The sequence below is a fragment of the Filicampus tigris genome, chromosome 2, assembly GCF_054856515.1.
Source record: "Filicampus tigris isolate MCC_2025a chromosome 2, RoL_Ftig_1.0, whole genome shotgun sequence".
NCBI lineage: Eukaryota > Metazoa > Chordata > Actinopteri > Syngnathiformes > Syngnathidae > Filicampus > Filicampus tigris.
In genome coordinates, this window is record NC_141218.1 from 11,900,822 (window position 1) to 11,923,155 (window position 22,334).

The 22,334-nt window shown below is 39.3% G+C and overlaps 1 protein-coding gene across 11 annotated transcripts in view; it reads left to right on the top strand.

Annotated features, from left to right (window-relative positions):
* The window catches only part of LOC147151401 (uncharacterized), a 144,444-nt gene that overhangs the window by 68,587 nt on the left and 53,523 nt on the right, over positions 1-22,334 (top strand). For 6 of the 11 annotated variants that reach the window (XM_086022569.1, XM_086022587.1, XM_086022606.1 and 3 more), the window contains 2 exons: positions 1,532-1,655; positions 1,733-1,898. In XM_086022569.1, the coding sequence (XP_085878695.1) occupies positions 1,532-1,655; positions 1,733-1,808 (200 nt within the window). In that variant the 3' untranslated portion in view covers positions 1,809-1,898. Of the gene's footprint in view, positions 1-1,531; positions 1,656-1,732; positions 1,899-7,354; positions 7,473-22,334 lie in introns of those variants that run through there. The other 5 variants (XR_015084783.1, XR_015084790.1, XM_086022633.1 and 2 more) reach the window with 2 other exon arrangements.

Sequence of the window (22,334 nt, forward strand, 5' to 3'; positions counted from 1 at the left end):
CCCTAAAATGGCAGTCCTTCTGTGTCTTTTGGGGCATGGGTTCTTGAGACCTTTTTGTGGTTGTTCTCATGACAGGCATGCCTACCAAATGTCATGTCGCTAAACAAAACTGGCTTGGGGGCTGAATTTTCATTGAGGGTCTCCTGGATTGCCTGGACAGGGCCAAATTGGTTGCTTTATACCAAATTGGCAGACTTCCTCTGTCTTTTCTATTATAGCCTCTTGTGACTTTTTTTGTGGGTTTATTCATGATAGACATACCTACCAAATTTCATGTTGCTATATGAAACTGGGTTTCGGGGTGAAATTTTCTTCAAAATGTGCCGTGGAAATAGCTAAAATGACCCTACAACGGCAGTTTGAAACCAAATTAGAAGACCTCCTGTGTCTTTTCAGACATGGGTTCTTGAGATTTTTTGTGGGTCTACACATTTCATCTTGCTCAATCAAACTGGCTTCTGGCTCTTTAATTTTCTATCAAGGTACCCTGGAAATGGCAAGAATGGTCCCAAAATGAGCACTTTAACCCCCCCAACAAAGAAAACTTCCTGTGTCTTGAGTCTATTTTGTGGTTCTACTCAAGATGGGCATGTCTACCAAAATTCAGGATGCTGAGTGAAACTGCCTTTGGGGGCTGAATTGTCATAACAATTCTGTGCGGTGCTACTGAGCCAATTTTAGAGCGTTACGCCTCCACCAATTTTAACACATGATCATCTTTCATACCGGAACTTGTTTACATCATTGGGCAAGTCTCCACACTTTAACTCATCTGAGAGACCGTTTACATATGTGCCACAGATTTGGTGAGCAAGACGGTTCAAATGCTCTCAGCAATTTCACCTTGGAAGAAGTCCATGAACCCTGGATGAAATTCTCCACATTTCAAGGCCATACAATGAAAAATAGCAGGTCTTTATAACAGTCTAATGAAAGCAAACATTTATCTGCAAAAACAAGCAGCTAAAGTTCATGTCTGAGTCTTTATTTTCTTTATTTTTTCCTTCTACAAAGACTTAAACATTGTTGTAATAGCCAGATGAGGACATAGTGACACATTCAATTAGGCCGGCAAGGTGAGAGTTTTGCAATATTTTCACTGTGTGACAATCGCAGACCCCCCATCCCTTACCTCACCTCTGTCCCGACTATCTTAATAATGTGAATTATGTCTTTTCATTTGCCAGAACCTAATGGACGAAGGTAGCCCAGCTTGACTTCCTGTTAAAGGCAAAAACTAACAAGAGCTGTATTTACATTTGGCTCTGCAGTCGACTACTTGACCATGTGGCACGCAGGCCTGACCAGGGGGGGAAGTGACCTTGTGCTCTCATGGTTGTCTGTTTGAATACGATGGGGGAGCTGGTAAAAAGAAGCACAGAATTAAAAAGAAAAAAAAAAGAAGAAAACCAGCTCTCATGCAACCTTCAAGTGCACTTCAGCTCCCTCCCCTGCTGCTAACTAATTATCTTTGCCTGACAGTTTTTTACATGAAAAATTGCAAACCCGCTGATGGTGTTCTTTTTTTCAGGCAAACTGAGCCGTCAACAGAATACTGAATGGAAATCCTATGCAGTCAATGAGTGCTTGAATCCCAAGTTTCCTCTCTGGAACGGCTTGGTTTGGCACCTTCACTTGCTGCCTGCATGCCTTCAGTAAGTGGAAAACCTGCTTTGATCGATTGAAATACAGGCAGCTTGGCAATTGAATAATGTTTTTTTGCCTTCAAAAGGTCTTGTGTGAATAGCATCAGTCCCCAGACCTGGCTGTTAAAGAACATTCTATTCCTTGCCTTCAAAAAGGCTTAACTTGCTGCTTGTCTGTGCTTACTGTTGCTTATTATTCATTTTTTTTTCATAAGTGGGAGACAAGAACACTATTTGATTGAAAACAAGCAACTTAACCATAGAATATTCAAGTCCTTTGCCTTCAGAAAGTCTTCTAGGCTGCTACTCAGTGTGTCTTGCCTCCTTCACTTTTGTCTTCAGTAAATGGGAAAAAAAATCCACTATTCACATGATAACAGGCAACGTGGCTATATAAGAAGGTTAACCTTCTTGTCTTCAAGTCTTCTCTGCTGCTTCTCTGTGGATCTTGCTTCCTTCATTTTTGTCATCACTAATTGAAAGAATGTTCTATTTGGTTCAAATCAAGCTGCTGCTGTGGCCTGTTCAAAAATACTCCATATTCTTGCCTTCAAAAAGTCTTCATTGCTGCTTGTGTGTTTGTCGCTGCCTTCACTTTTGTCTTCAGTAAGTGATAAAACCTTAGACATGATAGAATATTCAATTTGCTTACCTTAAAAAAGTCTCAACTTGCTGCCTTCACATTTGTCTTCAGAAAAGCAAGCTTCATTGGGTTGAGATCAGGTAACTGATTTCGGCATTAAAGCACATTCGATTTGTTTGCTATCAAAAGACCTTCATCGCCGCTTCTCCATCTATCTTGTTGCCTTCACTTTTGTCTTCAGTAAGTGAAAAGCATGTTGTATTGGGTAAACGTCAGGCCACTGACTCGGTAATTCAAGAATATTACGATAGTGACTGCCTCAATAATCTCATTCCAGAGCACTGGATGTGTTTTCTTTGGTAATTTTTAATCTAATACATGACATAATACAACACCAATACAAGAAGATATTCCTTGGTGGTCATGTTTTAAACTCATTATGCTCACTTACTGTCCTTGCTGCATTTTAAATTACTACACTATACATTACTTCACTTTTGTGACATAATCAAACAGGCGCGTGTTGAGAATTAGCGAGCGAGTGGTCTTAAACAGTTCAGCTGGGACGCAAATTCTCCAGCTGCAACGCAACAAGACTCATAAATTGTTCTTATTTTCGAATTAGGCACACATAAGGGTTATTAAAACGACAGCCGGTTGCCATCTTTTTAAACACCAGGCCATTATTTCCAAGATTTTTTTTTAAAAAAGGCCACAAATTCTTACTTATCACTGTAGTTATTTTGTGGTTTTGTTTTGTCCATGAATAAAACCTGTGCGCCTTGTGCAATCACCACAAACCATGCACAATTAAAGACCCCCATGCCTGTTACACCATATGCAACTATATAAAGTCCAATAAAACTAAAGTGCTGATGTATAATAAATGTTCTCTCCAAAGAAATACACAATGGTATACTTTTGTTTGTTCATTTAAATGCTGTATTTACATATAGGCCATGTAGTTTTGTAAATTAGCCGTTATGTTTATGCGTTACAGTAGGCAAGGCAAGACAGCTTTTTGGTGTAGTGCATTGATTGATGCTCGGAGTTGATAGAGTGGCGCCTGATGAGGTGGCTCGGGCAACTGGTTAGGGTGCTTCGGGACGCCTCTTTAATGAGGTCTTCCGGTCACGTCCAACCAGTAGGAGGCATGCTGGAGTGACTAAGTCTCCCAGCTGGCCTGGGAATGCCTTGGGATTCCCCCGGAATTTGGATGAAGTGGCTGGGGAGAGGGAAGTCTGGACTTCACTGCTTTGGTTGCTGCAACCCTGACCCGACCCTGGAACCTAGGCTTCAGTGGATTGGATAATGGATGGATGGATGGATGGATGGATGGATGGATGGATGGATGAATGGATAGATGTTTATTCAGTGTTTGGAGCATGAGCCAAGGCAGAATCCACTCAGGGGTAGATTGGGATTTTTTTACTTAATATCTCAGGAAATATCACATTCACATTGGCAGAGCACACTTCTAGTTATCATATTTGCTATTGTTCACTAGAAGATGAACCCGACACAAACTCCAATCCTGACGCTCTCTCCGGTTTGCACAATTCGCTGTAAACAAAGAGGATATTAATACGCAAATTTAATTCTCTGTAGTTAGCCAGAAGTCCCTTGAGATGCATTTTTCAAGGGCTATCATGGCCAAAATCGCACGCCATTGTTTGTTATTGCAGAGCAGTTGCGCACTAAAACAAACTGTGGCTTGAAAATGTAGCTCTTGCCATGCAAAGTTGTCACGGCCGGTTTGTAAAACCTTGGAACCTCCAAAGTGGAACACAATCCATTCCAAAACCAAGCTGTTCTACTTTCAAAACATTTTTTTTCTCCCTATGAAATTGATGAAACCACAATAAAGCTACTCAATCACGATAAAAGAAAAACACACAAAAGCAAAATACAGTACAGCTAAAACGTGTGCTTATATGATTTTTAAAACCAATAAATAAACAGTTACTATAAAAAGTCTACACTCCCCTATTTAAATGCCATGTTTTTGAACAGTAGAAACATTCGAGAACATCTGAACTTTATTTGGGGGTAATCATAGTCACTTTAAATGGCGGCAGGTGTGTGCTGACTCCCATTTAACATAAATGATTGGTTTAATAAATGATTCTGAACGCAGCCACATCCCTAGTTATGGGGGTGTGCACACTACTGCAAGCTGTACAAGTTATATGCCACATTAATGCTGGAAAAAGTTTTGAAATTATTTATCTTGTTCTCTCTTTTTTTTATCAAAAATATCTGGCATTCAAATAGGGGTGTGTAGACTTTTGACATCCACTGTACTTGAGGTATAAAGTAAACATTTTGATGTGAAACTTGATGTGTATCTTAATACATTAATTTTCATTTCTAATCCATTTAATAATAACACAATCGTATTTAATATGATTAATCTTTAAATGTACGACATTGTAAGATTTTTTCTTTTACTATTGTATATGGTTATTGACAATATTCATATTATTTAATAGCTAAATCAAATGATCATTGTGTTTGGTAGTACATTCAACTGGGTGGACCCCCTAGTTGTTGCACGTACACCAAAATGAAGAAACAAAGTACAAAGTACTCTACTCACCATGTTTTTTACATTAATGTCACTCAGGCTTTTTTGTTTGCACACGGCAGTGCCCGCCGTTCATATGTTTTGGTGCCAAGTTATTGTTCGAGCGGGTGAAAACAACAGAGCGGTGGTCAATAGCAGGAAATGAAGGGCTGGAAGGGCTCGAATGGGCTCAGCTTTTCAACGGTGAAAGACCACACGGAGAATGCTTTTGTTTGTCAAGTATGCTTGCTTGCTGCTTTTACACTTGAAATTAGGCCAGCAGTGTAATGCAAGTGGCCAGCTAGACTTTTTCTGTCATCAGAATATTATGGAGCCTTTTTGAACCTTTAGGGCCACTGTACTTCTTACAAAAGGAGTACTTTTCTATTATGTAGTGTACTTATGGAGAGGTAAATATTTCAATGTGATCTCATTTGGAATACTTATCCATGTAGGAAGATGGTGTGTGTGGTTTTGTGTTTTGTTTTACTTAATTAATTTTAGGTTTTGGCTTATTTGGACTAGCGTAAGAAGATTTACAAAGATACATTAAAACATTCATAATATGTACAGTATTACTGTATATTATGTAACTAATCTGCAAATGTTGGTTAATTTTTAAAAGTAATGATTTATGTTATTGTTATTTATTGAAGTTTAAAAAAAATGTATATATATATTTTATTATTGTTGAAATGCTTGATGTAGATTGTGGTGGGTATGCTTTGATTATGATGGCTACTTTATATAGAGGGATAAACGATCAGAAACACCTGTAATTATGATACATTGACAATCAACACCAAGCATTATGCTGCATCGCGACCCTCGTGAGGATAAGCGGTATAGATAATGGATGGATTGATTAAGGCTCTCGTATTAGATATCATTTGACTGTGTGTTAATGCTGCCTTTGGTTATACATTAAAGTACAGTACAGTACAGTACAGTACAGAAGAAGCCCAGCTGCGGTCCAGGAAGGTTTTACATTTATGTTTTGGCTACGAGGGCCAAATTTAAACGTGCTCCATTGCTCCGACTTCACATTATTTATGTGTCCAGCCGTGTTTAGGCTGAGCTGAAAGACCGAGTCTTTATTTTTCTTTGGGGTCTTGCCACTTTTCCTTCTCAAAATTCCTTTATGACTGTACAGTCAGTCAGCGAGTGAAGGCGGCAAAATCCCAGCTAAATTGACATTCCTTATTTGGGCGTCGATATGGATAGGAAACTGGACTGGCATCCAAATGTGTTCACACTCCCACGTCTTGTCCTCCAGGTGCTGATGTGTTATAACAGCCGTGAAATGAGCCTTTGAAGGGACCACGTCTATTTTAAGGGTGGGGGGGGGGATTTGCTTTCGAAATATTCAATATGATTTTTAGTTTACCACCAGGATTAATTAAACCTCTGGCCGTTTAATTCCATCGTCTGATGCAGAACACATGGTTGGAATCAGTTTTTCCCCCACCCGGCATGTTAAAGTTTACACTTTGGATTGTGGCTTACAACCGGGTGGAGTGAATTGTCGCCAGTGTGAGGGGGGAACATGTCATGTTCTGAGCTGAGTCAGCGGGGATTTTGCATTACTACATCCAGCAGGTGGCGCTGGTTCTTACATAGTTTAGGTGTAAAATGATTGGGTATGGATATACTGTCGATGGAGATGGTCTCAGGTCTTCAGTAAGATGAAGAAATAATAGTCATTATTTGCGGAGGATAAAGAATACATGCCTGGAACAGACTAGACTTAGTCAAAGGGGGTGTTGCTGACTCACCTTCATGTTCAGGTGACATGCATGGTCATGGTGGGGCTGCTGGAGAATATTCCCGCTCACGTGATAACATGCATTAGGGGTATACAATATATGCTCTGCAAAAAAAAAAACCCAAAAAACAGCCAGACTTTCAATCTTGAGGCGACATAATGCTGCAAGGCTCCTGCAGATTTAGGATGAGGCTGAGTGTTAGGACACTTCTCACACAGTTGAGCTTATACATTTGTTCTCAAGCTATTTTTCAGCTCTTTAATTTGGCTGATCATGGGGACAGACCAATGGCATTTATTTGTGTAAAAAAAAAAAAAAGACCTTATTTAGACATAGTCGGTTTTTGCCAAACAGTGACATGTTTTAAAATAATTTTGTGTCGGTCTGACTACCTATTCCTGCCTCCCCACCCTGTCTTATTTCTGCTATAATTGGCAGCCCCAGGTTACCACGGAAACAGCATCGTAAGCGTCTCAGGGTGTATTTTTGTTGCAAAATGAACTGGCAGAAATATTTATGTTCATTTGGAGTAACTCCCTCAGTGTGTGACAACATATGAGCAGTTCTCTAGATTCACATTCAAGTGCCTGCTCGCTTGCTAAATTTGATTTCACGCATTATTACTATGTCCACGATTTCCTATGGGCGCCAACGTTTTCCAAATCCGATCAAATTCGCCTGTATTTTCCTTTACACTGAGTGTTTGCTGCATCAGTCTCCCCGATTTCACTCTGCTGTTTCTCATGGGAAGTCTCCTAGAGACACATTTTTAATTGGTCTTGTATCCTGACAGGAGGCAAACCAAAATCAACACAGACTATTTTCGAGCGGCGTGGCGCGGCCTGCAAATTTGACCGCACACTCCAGAAGTCCTCGCCAGCTTCATCAGTCAAAAAGGTGTCAAAAAAAAAACTGAAAACTGCGAGAAGACTAAGTGTGTCCAATGCAAACACCACTTTGGGAATATTCTGCGTCCAGAGCTGGGCGGCGGTCACATGCAGAACTACTGAAGGCAGTCAAGTGAAGAAAATAACTTTAAAGTGGACATATTATTGAAAATCTTCAAAAAGACATATTCATTTAGTTAGATCTCTGGAGTGCCCGCACAACCATCGAGTGTGGCATTTTTCAAAATTTATCAGTATGTGTCCATGAGCAAGCTGAATTTCTGCCACACTTTTATGTAAAAGTTGGTCATTTACATATTTGAGTTAATTTACATAATACCACCTCCACACGAGTTTCTCTGCCGATGACCTCGTAGCTAGGCTGGGTGAAAATCTGGGGCATATGAAGTCGCAGCCGGACTGTTGAAAACACTCAAAGCCTAAGGAAAGGAGGGATGCATTGACTTTAGTTTGATGCACAGATTACTCTGGTCAATAGCATTTTTTTAATCAGGAATAGCTTTGTGTCCCTTAATGCATTTTTTTCTGCGAATTTAGGTCAAGGTAGACTTTTGAAGATGTTATTACTTTTTCCTAGCACGTCAGGTTTCAGAGATATTTTCATTTCTTGTTTTAAATTGTCCTCATGCGTACTTTATCGCTATGATGTTTCAGAAGAAAAAAAATCACCTGTTTCTGAATCTAACCCTTAATTCATAGATATTACTAAATATATTACATATTATCTTATTATAATTATGCAAACCTCATGTGCTAGAGCAAAAATAAGGGCAGATTCGGGGAAAAAAAAAAAGACTCTCTAAGCTTTGCCCTCATGGGTAATACAGTCAACCCTTTTCTTGAGACAGTACCCAACCCCCCCAAAACTTTAAGTCTTAAGTTTGACGAACATGTTGAAGACTGTTGAACTGTTTTTAGTTATGGAAAATAAAGCATAACGTCTCTTTAACAACGTATGCTGACATGTTTTGACGTGTTGTTTGTGTTCGTTGAGCACTGCTACAGCCATATTTCTGCTTATTTTCCCCGAGATAACGGGTTTTATCTTCGCCAACCTACAATTGTTTTATGGTGTTTGGGAGAGGAGACACCCTGAATTCCAACGAGAGTCATATGCGTTGACGTTTAAACGACTTTGGCTTCATGAAGGCAGCCATTGGTGGAGCCCGGCCATTTTGCTTATCGCACGAGCCTCGTTCAAATAAAGCCACACCGGTAGCTCACATTCAACATCTTGCTCCATTCCTACTAGAGTTCATATTACAGGCAAATGCGCACTGATGCGTATCACATGAATAGCTATGTAATATCTTTTTTTTTTATTGCGTATGCACTTCCATGTCCCATACGCACTATATTTTGAATTATTAAGATGCAATTAGACCAGCAAAGTGTTCAACCTGGACTACGGCAGCCCCCCTAAAAGACAAAGTACCCCAATTAGGTGACAAATAAATGCCATCCACAAGCAATCAATCAACTCTAAGCAAACAAACAGTTCTCTGTGGTAATCATCACCTAAAGGCACATAAATGTCTCCTCAAATGATCAACTTTAGGCAAAGGCAAGGCAACTTTATGAGTATAGCACATTTCAATTATAGGAGCATTAACCAACAAACAGCTAAAGACATTCCAAAGCAAAGAGAATACAAAAGTATCTTAACAAAATTATTAAAAGAACAAAGACTGACAACATTCAAACACCTTACACAAAGTATTTAAAGACATTCAAAAGTAAAGTGAAGAAATAAAAAGTAGCTTTCTAAAATTAGTGAAAGACAACAGTGAAATTAATTTTAAAATGCCATGACCTTGTTCAAAGGCATGGAAAGAAAAAAAACATTCATTTTAATCTGGATTTAAAAGCATTTGGATTCGGGTCTGACTTCACTTTTGTTGACAGTTTATTCCATGTGCATGCAGCATAACAGCTAGATGTTGATTCACCATGTTTGCTTTGAACTCTGGGCTCGACTAATTGGCCCTAGTCTGCTGACCTCAGAACCCAACTGGCTTAGGTTAATGTATTCACAATTTAAGCCATTCAGTGATTTGCAAAACCAGTTGCAAAATTGTAAAATCTATTCAACAGCTGACTGGGAGCCCGCGTAAAGTAAAGCTTTTAGGACTGGAGTAATATGTTGTGATCTCTTTGTTCTGGTCAGAACCTGAGCTGCAGCGTTCCAAATGAGCTGCATCTGTTTTATGCTCTTTTGAGGGAATCTTGTCAGAAGACCATTGTAATAATCAAGTCTACTTGAGATAAAAGCATGGATACGTTTCTCCTGGTCCGCTTGGAGCATGTAACCCTTCAATCTGGGTATGTTTTCAGATGGTAAAAGGCTGTTTTAGTGATTAAGCCATCAAATAATCAACTTCAAACTCCTCCCTTAAGCAATCACAGAAGAAAAAAAATCTCACCTCAATCAATCCAGAAATCATACATCTTAATTGTATAATACATGACCTCTCAATTAATCAACTCTAGACAAACTCATCCCTCAAGCAACTGCCAACCTAATACAAACGAACACCTCCCTCGAATAACTATCTTAATTCAAACACCTCCCTCGAATAGTCAACTTACTTTAAACGCTCCCTAAAAAACATCCAAATCAGCCAAACAGCCTCCTCCAAGCAACAAGAGGAATAAATGCCTAAAAAAAAACCAACCCGAATGTAAACACATCCCTCAAGCAACCATCAACTTAACTCATTCACTGCCAGACATTTTCAGCCCCCCTTTTACACTGTTTGAAAAAAATAAAAAATATATATAAATAAGTTGAATGGCTGGACTGTGAAAACTGTTACAAATAAATACGTCAATGGCAGTGAATGAGTTAAGGCAAATATACGCACCCCCTGCCTCAAATAACCATCAACTTTAAATTCATCAACACTAAACCTAACATTGTGGTCACACAACATTGTGAAGCATTCACACTCAGCCTACAGGAGCCATTTTCATCCCTCACTGGGTGCTGCTGTTTTTTTTAGCGGCCTTTTTTTTTTTTAATGCCAGCGTAAAACGGGGCCCATCCATTAAAAAACAAGACACCACAGTCATTAGCTGAGTTTCACAGCACAGCTAGCAGAGTTTGACTGCCCTTCTTCAACAGCATGTGACAAAGCTGCCACAGAGACCCCCAAAATATTCAATCGCTCCTCCCTTTAAGGCCACAAACTTATATGACGCAAAAGCTGCTGCTTAAAGGATAAGCAATTAGAGGCATAGCTGGGGTCGTCTGAGAGCGTGGCGCCGAGGTACTTGAACAAGCAGACAATTTACTACCACAAGTTCAATGGTCAGGGTTGTGTTGGGAGTTTTTTTTTTTTTTTTAAGCAGCAAGGAGGCAGATGAGGATAATTTCCAAAAGAAATGACAATAGTGATGATAAATATGAAAATTTTATAGTATGACGTGCTACCAGCTTGTATTGTTATTGTTATTAGCTTTGGGTAATCGTTGGCTGTTATGCTAACGCTTAACTCATTGAAGACCTCATGCAGGGTTGAGCAATTTGATTGGAACTGGATCAGGGCCCACTGTTTTGGATGGGCAGAATGACAGATGACAGAAACAAATATTTTATGACGCACAGCCAAGGCCGGAGAAGGACTCATTTTCAGCCCTGGAGTTTCATGGCTCAGACTGGCACACTTTATTGTGGTTCACAACTTTCTACAATGTTACCATTATTTCATTCACTGCTATTGACGGTAAAGACTTCAAATATGCCTTTTAACTGGCCCTGGTCGTGAATGAGTTCATGGGAAACCGTAGACCACCGTAGACGGGCTAACCAAACTAGCATCTGAGTGGCCTTGTTATAAAGGATATTTCAACACAAACTGTTCAGCAACACACATAGACAGACAATATGACAATACTCACAGGCATGTATTCTTTATCCTCTGTGACAAAGGACTAATATTACTGTAGGTTACAGAGTCACTTACGGTAGTTGAGTGAGACTCTTTGTAGTTTATCTGCATGACTGCAATCTACTGCCGTTCATTGGTTAAGTTTTGCAAACCAGAAGGAGATACAAAAAAGTGAAATTGTAAATGCTATATATTTTTTATTATGAACAATACTACGTGCTATTTGTATTGAAAAAAAAAACACATTTTAAACTTGAACGGATAATAGCATTCACATTCATTTTAATAGGGACCACTCTACATTGCAACTCAACCTTAGCAGTGATGTGGCCCCACATTGCAAACACTCTTGACCCCTCTGCCTCACTCCCATAATTTAACACTGATGGGAAAAATCCTAATGTCATCAGCTAATAGCAATAACTCAAAAAGCTCGTTATTATCTGCCAGTTTTTCAATCTGTTTCATATTGTGCTTCCAAAAATCCCCCTTTTTCGGCTCCAGTGCTCACGTCAAAGAATCGGTGAACCCTAATGATAAGCATTTTATCGTCGGCCACAAACAAATAAACGCGGTCTGGCATTCCAGCCGGCTCCGTCCAAGGTTATCGCTCTCCGTCCTCCTTGGTCGTTCGGGGTCCAAGCGTCCGACCACAAGCGTCCATCCAGAAACCGCAGAGGCCTCCGGGGTTGGTCGGTTTATGCAGTGCAGCGCTTTGCCTTTGGTCGCCAACCCTCAGGAAAAATAAACAAGGCTGGAAAACAAGGGTTAGTCAAACAGAAACAACTCTGCGGTCATCCTCATACTTGCATTGAAAACAACACCAGAGGAGAAGAATTTGCAGGGTGATTAGTGCACTTAAACAACAGTTGTGACACCAACAATAGGAAGTAGTGTGAGATGGTATATATTTGAAAGTTAATTTGTTACTTTGAAACCCTCATTGTATACCCTAACCCTGATTTAAAACGCTAACTTGATTTTGCCCCTTGATTAATTTTCACCTCGCCCCCCTCCGAAAAAAAAATTATAATTCTTATTACTTTTTAATTTGAAATTTAACAAACCCCCAAAATTCTTCAAAAAAGACAATATATAAATGGAAAAACTGGGAAAAATCCCAAATATGAAAAAAATATTGGAAAAAAAGGAAACAGATCCGCCAAAATGTGAAAAATGCGAATGAGCGATGTTCTTTTTGGCCAGGAACTGTCAGATGCTCATGCTGAACAAAGCAAAATGCTGCAGAATCTTTTTGTAAATATGCTAGTTGATTGTCTGGCCGCCATTGAAGGGAAATCTCGCAGTTTCGGTTTGAAATATAGCGTTGGTGATAACAATCCTGGAACTTCCCTGACACACCTCATTTATTATTGCATGGTGACAGTTCAAACGCTGAAGTTTTGCATAATTTTAGGCACATTTTTTCCAATGATGTGAATCGGCTTCAGAGGTTCTGATCCAGTATGGAAGTACATCAAAGTCTTAAGTCAAGGATATAATTCAGCTGTCAATAGCCAATTACTTGAGGGTCAGTTGTGTGAAAACGCCCACATCCTGACATCCCAGTTTGCGCTGTTTAAATGAATTCTAATCAAATATGTCAGCTTTGCTATAACAACAGATTTAACACATGGAGCGTATGTTGATTTTGTATTGAAGTATGATGATGTCCACTCAAGGGAAAGAGGGAATTCCTGATCTTTTCCCCCCCAAGTTTTCAGTAGTTAGTGTTTACCATTGGACCAGCAGGTGGCAGTAGTGCACACTCAGCACTCAAAACCACAGTGGAGCTGCCTCCAGCTGTGTGAAAAATGAGCTCTAACACTAATAAAGAGAGAAGGTAAAGCAATTAAAGTTTCTTGGCTGCAGCCGTGTGAGAAAAATTCTACCTGTCGGACGGCAACTTTTTCTGACATGACTCACATCCTGGGAAAACGACGATGAGAGAGATGGTTAGTGTCTATCTTTTTACATGTTTGGAGTGGAAACAAGCAGAAAGATAAGGCGGGACGTCACCTTCTGTCTGGCTTTCATCACGGGCCCGCAGCCGGAGAGGGAGCCGGTCCGATTGGAGCCTGAGTGGCTTTTAACACAAGGCAGCGGGACACTGAAGAGTGGAAAAAAATATGATGAGTTACACACTTTAAAGCGGTTGTAAATTCTGCCCGAGAAGATGACCTCGCCAAAATACTTGAGAACATGCAGGAGAAGACGGTTGATTTATTCATTTATATTCTAAAAGGGGACATTATGGAAAATTACATTCTAATTGGGCCAAATCTTGTCATCTGACGATTTCTGAAAATGTGACTGTTATCAGGGCTGTTTTGCGTTTTCTCATTTACATGATCCCACCCTGAGACAAGTGATGGCCGGACAACAGTAATCACCGCTTATTTGCTATCCGCTATTGACTTTGTTTTTCTGTGGAACCTTTTCCAGCAATCCACTAAAAAAGTCACTTATTTTTCTTTCACTCTGTAACACCCCAAGATGCCACAAGGTGTTGCTAAATCCCTCTCTAATACTAGAGTAGTAATCGGTGTCAATGAAGTATGTTGACATGATACATTTTGACCGTTCTAAGTAGGACCGGACAATTTAATCGACTGATGTTAGCTTTTAAAATCTATCGATTTTAGCCATTTTTTAACACAAATTAACACATTACAACATCAGACAAAGATAATGACATTCAAAAATTCCCCCCAAAAAAATCTTCAGATTTTTGCCAACTTTTCTTTCTTTTGTAAAGTTAAACAAATACTAGAGGACAAAGTATTGTAAAACAGTCGAAGCCAATTGTTCTGCCTGTAATTCATATCTTTATTGTTGTAAGTGTTAAGGGACTAAAAAGAAATTATTTTATTAATTATAGATGTTTTTAATGTGGCCAATTAATAAATTATTGGAATTTTATCCTACCAAATATCGGAATCGGTATCAGGCTCAAAAACTCCACATCAGTCAGATTTTAGTCCTAAAATTATTTTATGTCAGAGTGGATGTCAAGTTTAGCCTGAGTTGTTAGTGGAAGTTAGAGAGTCTTGACCACATGCTTTTGTTTTTGCTCTGCTGCGTGGCTATTAGCGCACACTTCTGGCGTATTTTTGCAAATACAAATGAATCTTTAAGCCATTTATTTTTAAGATGTAATGGACCAATAGCGAGCGTTAAAAGCAACAATATGTAGTTTTGCCTTAATACAACAGCTTCAAAACCACGGTGACACTGACTTTTTTTAATACAATAATAACAAACCTTCTGGATCGGCCTGGACACCTCTTTTGTAGCCTGCACTAGCATCAACGCTTATCACATTATTCAAAGTCTTGTGCAATGCTTTGACAATTTTTTGGTTGGCCACTAACGATTATGATCTTTTTATTATCTTTTTATGATCAGAAGTTGTGACACAGACTAGCTTTGTATGTCGGGAGGAGCTAAATATAGCCTGGTTAACCAAACAAAAACTCCTGATTTTGCTCATTCTTGGCCCCTAAGTAGCAACTACAAGTCCTCGTGCCGTTACATAAAGGTCTTTTTACAACTCAGTCATGATTACGGTGTCCAAAGTGAAATAATTTACGCTCGCGCGGCCGACGCAGGCCCCCTTTCTTGTCTTTCGCCGCCGTTCGGCGAGGCTTTGGCTATATTTCACGCCGCCGTTGACCTCTGAACCTCCAGGGCAGGTCAGGCCCGGGTAGATCAAGCCGAGTATTTGCGGCGAGCGCCACATGGGCCGCCAGAGGGAACCCACAAAGGCCTCGTCCATTAATCACGGCCTCGCCTTTGACAGAGGTGACCTCTCCTCTCAAGTTTAAAGTCGCTAATCGCCGTCTGAAGGCGAACGTGCCAGACGGCCGACGCTTATCCGAGACCTTAAACGTGTCACGTTTGCTTATCTTTAATAATGACCATTGTATATTCACGTTACCTGAGCAAGATCAGGCATCGACATTTTAACAAATGCTGACAAAGCTTTAGTAAAGCTCAGATCGGTTGACCTGAGGTTACATTTCTTGTTGGAACCTTTCGTGTGATGCCACTGCAGACTTTAAATGCCAAACCCTAAATACAAGATTTACAAGTCAGCGCATGTTAAGTTTGCAGATTTTGCTCAATTGTACTTCATAATTTTTGGTTCACAATCTACATGGATGGATAGACATACAGTACATAGAAATTTGGTTTTAAGTCTTTTTCATTTTCTTATTTTGATTTATCTTACTTTTATTTTATATTTTTTTAATTTGAATTCAATTCATTTTATTCTCTTTACCAATAGCAAAATTTAGCAGTCTTCAAGGTAATTACAGTAAATACTAGGGATATAACGACGATAATATGCATTTAAAAAAATAAAAATCAATATTTGAAATTTTGATCACAAAAGGTTTAGTAATAACAGTCAAAGTTATTGTACACGTATTCATTTTCAAGTTTAGTAACAAAACACTGATAAGACAAAAAATGTAGTTAAGCAGTCAAAATTATTAGTTTATTTTCATTTTTTTTATAAGTTACAAAAAGTTATTGTTTGTAATAAGGACGAAATGCAGATGTTAAAATACAAACATATTTTGGTTTTAGAAGGAGTCATTTATTTTGTTATTTCTTTTTCAATCGAATTGAATCAGAATCGGGAACTTAAAATCAAATTGAATCGGGGCTTGAGTGAATCATTACGTTCCTAGTAAATACCTACTAAACCTACTTTCAAGACTTAGTAGTATTCTGTTGCACATGAAGAAAATATCATAAATCATAATCATTAAAAAAAAAATCATTTACAATTGTTATTATTATCATCATATTTTGACTTTTGACTAAAGGTTCCTTGTAAAACTGAAACACTCAAGCAGGTCGTTAATTACAGTCACTATCAATCTGAAAAAAGAAGTAAAACAAAATCAAAATACTGTACTTCTACGACGTAAAATAAAAAATCGACCTATGTGTGCATAGCTTGCGATAGCGCATTGAAACAATTAAACATGTTGCCTTTAAATGGCTGTTTGAACCACTACACTATCAGTGTATACATGTAGAAGCATCCATCCATCCATTATGTACTTATCCTCATAAGGGTCGCGGGCATGCTGGAGCCTATCCCAGCTGTCTTCGGGCAGTAGGCGGTGTACACCCTGAACTGGTTGCCAGCCAATCGCAGGGCACACAGACAAACAAACATTCACACTCACAATCACACCAAGGGGCAATTTAGTGTGTCCAATTAACCAACCTTGGATGTTTTTGGAATGTGGGAGGAAACCGGAGCACCCGGAGAAAACCCACGCAGGCACGGGGAGAACATACAAGCTCCACACAGGAAGGCCGGGGCCGGATTAGAACCCACGATCTCAGCACTGTGAGGCGGACGTGCTAACCAGTCATGTAGAAGCATTACATTCTAATGTCTGGGAAAATCCACAAGTTGTCCAGTGAGATGGATTGTATCAGTGCTTTTCTACTTGCCTTCACAGTGCCACGCTTGGACACAACCCTTGTATCACATTTCATTCGACTGCGCATTTATAGCTAAACTCGTGAATGATTAATAGATTATAACGAAGCTTTGACTCATCCTGTGATCATTGAGTCCACTGAGCACACTCCTGAGGTATGTCCATGTGATACGGGTCAGGCTCTTAAAATTTTACGAGTGTCCACTATGAGGTATCCTACGGAGTCAGTAAATGTCTGTGCAAATTAACTGTTTTATCCATCTTTTCCCAGTGATGAGTCATGGTAGCACGCTCCAAAGCTAACTGGGCTAACGACAAACATGACTGATTGGAACCATGTGGACATTTATGCGAGCTTGCCTGAAATTACTCAGTGTCACATTTGCCACAAGCAGTATTACTTCTGCCATGCCTGAAAGTGAAAAGGTACAGCGAAAACTCTGGTGTGAAATGTGCTGAGCAGTGTCAGAAAGATTGTCAGTTCTAGTCTGGGGCTGCTTCGCTACTCCCAGCAAAGGGTGTGTTGAATGAATTGTCCCCTGCACAGATTCTAAACAACCAGTGCTGGAAGTATCAAAGCAGCCCCAGAACATAAACCCGCCTCCTCCAAGTTTCACAATAGGTACAGTTTCAAGTTATTTCAATGACCAATGTGGCTTTATCTTTCTTTCACAGTTTACCAACCATTTCGTCCATGTGTGTATGTTAAACTAAAATTTAACGGAGATTAAATAGCTCAAATCCAGAAACAAATATATTTCTTCTGCCTGCCAAGATATTTTTCTTACCAGGCAGTTTTTTGTCAGAGCATTTCACTTGCCTGAAACATTTCCTCTCATTAATTTTTTTAAAATTAGGTATTTTTAAAAAAAATCTTTTTTAATTTTATTACTGCTTATGAGAAAGTTTACCTCAAAATAAAATGTACCATAGGTGCAGGTAATACAAATGTACCACTTTTAAGACGTCACTGTGGGTTTTGAGGTTACCTATGTTTACATGTTTTAAGAAATCTTGCTAAGTCGAATTAGCAGATAAACTTGCTTAAATTACGGAATATATTCACCATCTGAGTTATTTTGTTCCAATTTTTTACAAGATCGTTTTTTTTTTTTTTTTGGGCAATGTAGATGCAGAATTTCTTGTATTGGATGTGATTAGAAGTTCACCTAATAAAAATGTATTGCGAGTGCACATTACATTATCCACAGCTGGCAGCAAGTGAGTGGACAGGTTGAATCAAGAGAAAAAACGAAAATGAAGCACTGAAGCCTATTAAAAGGCACGCAACTTAATGAAACAAACAGGTGTATCTCTATCGCTCCACTTTAAAGCGCTGCCAAATGTTACCAAGCCCATTACGTGAGAGCTGACAGGAACAAGAGGGGCAGACATTTTGTTTCCCCAGATGCAGCGGAGAATAAACACATCCTCATGTTGCGAGCAAAGAATGTTTATACTCTCACCTGCTGCCAGCTGCTGCTGCTGCCAGCGGGAACGCGGGCCAAATTTGTAACAGGGATGAAAGCGTTTTTGGAAAGGCCTTGTTGTGGGCACATGTGATGATAAAAGCCACTTTTATCCTAGTAGTGAGGGTCACGATAGCTCATTAATCTGAGTTAAATTGCATCGAGTTGACTGTTGATTAATCGTGTCTTGAAGCAATTCAGCCAAAAAGGAGCTCAACCACAGAAGCGTCGTTGAATCGGTATCAGCAACTGTGGTAGTGCACCAACTTATCTTTGAGTTCCGAGCCATTGTTTGCGTAAAGTGGAAAAATAAATGGTGCACTTAAAGTGGAAGTCAACTCATTGATATTTTTTTCAAGAATTATTTTTTTGCAGGCCCACTAGTTGAAATGCGGCATTCGGATTAATATTGCGTTTGTGGAATATGAGAAATCCACCCGTTTTTAGCCAACTCTGGGGGCAGCCATTTTGACACTTCCGTCAACTGAAAATGACATTGAAGTTGCTCAGGTAACGACCAATCACGGCTCACCTGTTTTCTGAAGGTGAGCCGTGATTGGTCGTTACCTGAGCCCTGAGCAGTTGTGATGTCATTCTCAGTCGACAGAAGTGACAAAATGGCCGCCCCCGGAGATGGCTAAAAACAGGTGGATTTTTACTGCTTAACTCATATTCCACAAACGCAATATTAGCCAGAATGCCTTCTTTCATCTAGTTGGCCTGCATAGAACATATTCTTGAAAAAAAAAATGTTTGCGTTGACTTCAACTTTAAGGTATGATAATGCCCTCACATTTGGGAAAGGAGAGACACAAATGCACAATCAGCCGTTTATTGAATGGGACAACACACAAATACAAAATGACAATACTCGCAAGGAGTTGCTGTAGGTCACAACTCACTACCAGCGCTCACACACTCACACACACACAACCCGACTCCAGCTCTTGGTGTCACTTGCTAGGCCACGCCCCTTTAACACGAATACTACCTTAAATACAATAATTACACTTTATAAAATCAGTTTATGGGTTAGGGTTGTAGTCTGAACCAATGGGCAAAAAGTGTGTGTGTGTCTAATTTATGCACTCCAAAAATATCATACACTGAATTCCATTTAGTCTGTCACATGCACCGTTCAATTTAACACACAAACTTGAAAGTTTCTGAGGAAGTTTACAATCAGCCTTCCTTGTTGGAAGGAGAGAAGAAACAGCGGGATTGTTATTCAAAGACTTCCACAGGCCCATCAGCTTCTTTTGATGATGCAGTAAACATATAAGGGTAACACTTTATATAAAATGAATCCAGATAACCCAGTGGGGGAATGGTAATTGGTTTATTTTTCAAACTGCTGTAATCTTCAGTAAGACATCTGCTTCATCAGTCTGTATGAACTTCATGTTTTGAATTTTGAAAAAAAAAAAAAAAAAAAAAAAGGTTATACATATCAAGGCACCCGACGATGGTCACGAAATTGGGTGGACAAATCTTAATAGGACGTACGAAAAATTCCCAAGGACTCATACCTGATATTGAACAGGACGTCAACCATTTGGTTTGAGGCGGCCATTTTGATGGACTCTTAACAAGGAAATTATCCCGAATGAGCACAAATCGGAAGCAGTTATCCTAGATTCTTCGTATTATTATGAGAAGGAGGAGGAGGCCTTCGACTCATTTGTTTGGTTGTTTGGTTGTCTGATTGCATATGCTGTAGCCAAACATATTTGTCTGGGAACTCACTTTAATGTACAATGAACCATTTTCATGTTGTGAGAATTGTTGGAGAATATTATACGTGCTTAGCTGTAAGCAATTTTTTTTTCATTGGACAATTATTTAAGATAAATTGGAATATAATTAGCTTTTTTAGGGGGGGGTCAGTTACTATTGCAGAGGTTAGAGTTACGGTTACCTTTAATTCTTGGCCCCTAGCTTTGCAAATAATAAAATATGACTGTATTTCTATAATTAATATATCGATAAATAAATAACATTATCAAACAATGTTAGAGGGAGAAACATGGTTGCACACCAACGACCACATCGATCTGTTATACTGGACGGGAATGCTAACTCCTTTCGTATAACGCAAGATCGTCTCTAATAATGTTAGTTAGCGACAGAATTTAAATGTGCTCAGCAGTTAGCTAGTTATTGTGCGTGTCTGAACAATAGCGATTTTTTTTTTGATCCCTTGATACTTAAGTAGGATTATGAGAAAAAATTGTGATTTACTAAACTCAACTCATCCTTCTTTATATAAACAACATAAAACAACATTGGAGCTGGGTTTGCCTATATTTTTTGCACAATCAGAGGACAATTATTCAATATTTCAAGATTAACGCAATTGAAATCGGAATTACACATTTTCCACTTAAATATGCTTGTCCATGCAAAGGTTCGGAGTCGGTAAAAGTAAGGTTTTCCGTGCCAAAACCTGAACAGATGTGCTCTCACTGACTCTTCATTTTGCCCTTTTTTTCAAACTTGTAACTATTCTGCTGTGTCCTATTAATTAAAACAGATGCTATTCAATTATGGTTTAAGTGCAGGGACATTTGTTAATTACATGCCTAGCTGTGTGTTTTTTGCTGAATGTAAAATGAAAAGGCTCAGTGTGTACTTTCTGGAAAGTGGCCATGTTTTTTTTTTTTTTGTAGTATATGTCTGGACGGGAATAACATCTTGGGAATATTTCATGAGCAAATGAACAAACGTTTCAGATATACGTGGAATATGCTTATCTGGTATAAAAGAAAAAAGACCAGGAGCTCACAGTCTTCACAGAGTTCTGCTATTGATCTTGTTTGTTTGGCTCTGACCCAGCGTCGCACCACAATCGGAAGACTGGTCTGCGTTCCAGACTTCTTAAGACGTCATGCGCTATACCAACATGCGGGATGACGCGCCCCTTTGCGAAAAACCAGCCTGGCCTCAAACGTCGGCCCGCAGATACGACCGCGTGATGGAGTGTCTCCGGGCTGCTCCGTAAACAGAAATAAATTCTGCGCTACACGGGTCTGTGTTGTGGAAGCGGCCACAAGTCTTGGCACCCATGCTGATAAAAGGAATCTGTTTATACTGTCAGGCGGCCAGCAAATCAAACAGCTTTCATTGAAAGAGCCAATAGTCCCTGATGATGCATTCATTATCAATCAAACACCATCTGCTCTTTCAATTACTGACAGGCACATTTTGTCATTTACTGAATAGTGGTCGGCCAATGTCGAGGTAAACAAATGCAGGATCATGCTATGACGACAATTTAGTGTTGCCCCTTTGTCGAGCATGCAAGTTTCAAATTTGATAGTAATTGGACAAAATCTCAAGGACAGGGATAGGCAACTTAAATGCTGGAGGGGCCACAACTACGGATCACGCACTTCCAAACCAGATGTATGACAAAAATGCTGTTCTACATATGGACAAAATAAGTGTATATGTGCAAAACACATGCTCTTAATATATTTCATTTTTGATAATACATTTTAAAAGAGCCACCATCCTAACCCAACAACAAAGGGTTTAAAGCAAACAACAAATTAACCACACACAATTTCTTTCCAGTGCAACGGGCTCTCACATTAAAAATCACCATTCAAGGACGGCACAAAACTGCTGACCAAGAATCCAACATTAAGTGCAAGAACTCGATTTCTACATTTTTTTTCACAAAAACCAACTCACTCAAAATTGTAATATTATCGAGGTGCTATTGAGGTATTATTCAGGTTTGTCCAGCATATCATTCCAAATCCACCCAAAAATATGAGGCCTATTCATGTTGTAGTGCAGGGCGGTATAAGATGCAGTGCAATAGCAAATAAGACATGTCTGTCATCTAGTGGTAATTGGTTGTATTAGATCTTAAAACTACAGTCGATCCCTGCATATTCGCAGTTTGGCCCAAAATTACCCTCAAATGGTGTCTTCAAACCAATATGTCTGTGCCTTTTCTGGCCTGACTTCTTGAGACTTTTTGTGGGTTTACTCTTGGTGGAAATCCCTACCCATTTTCATTTTACT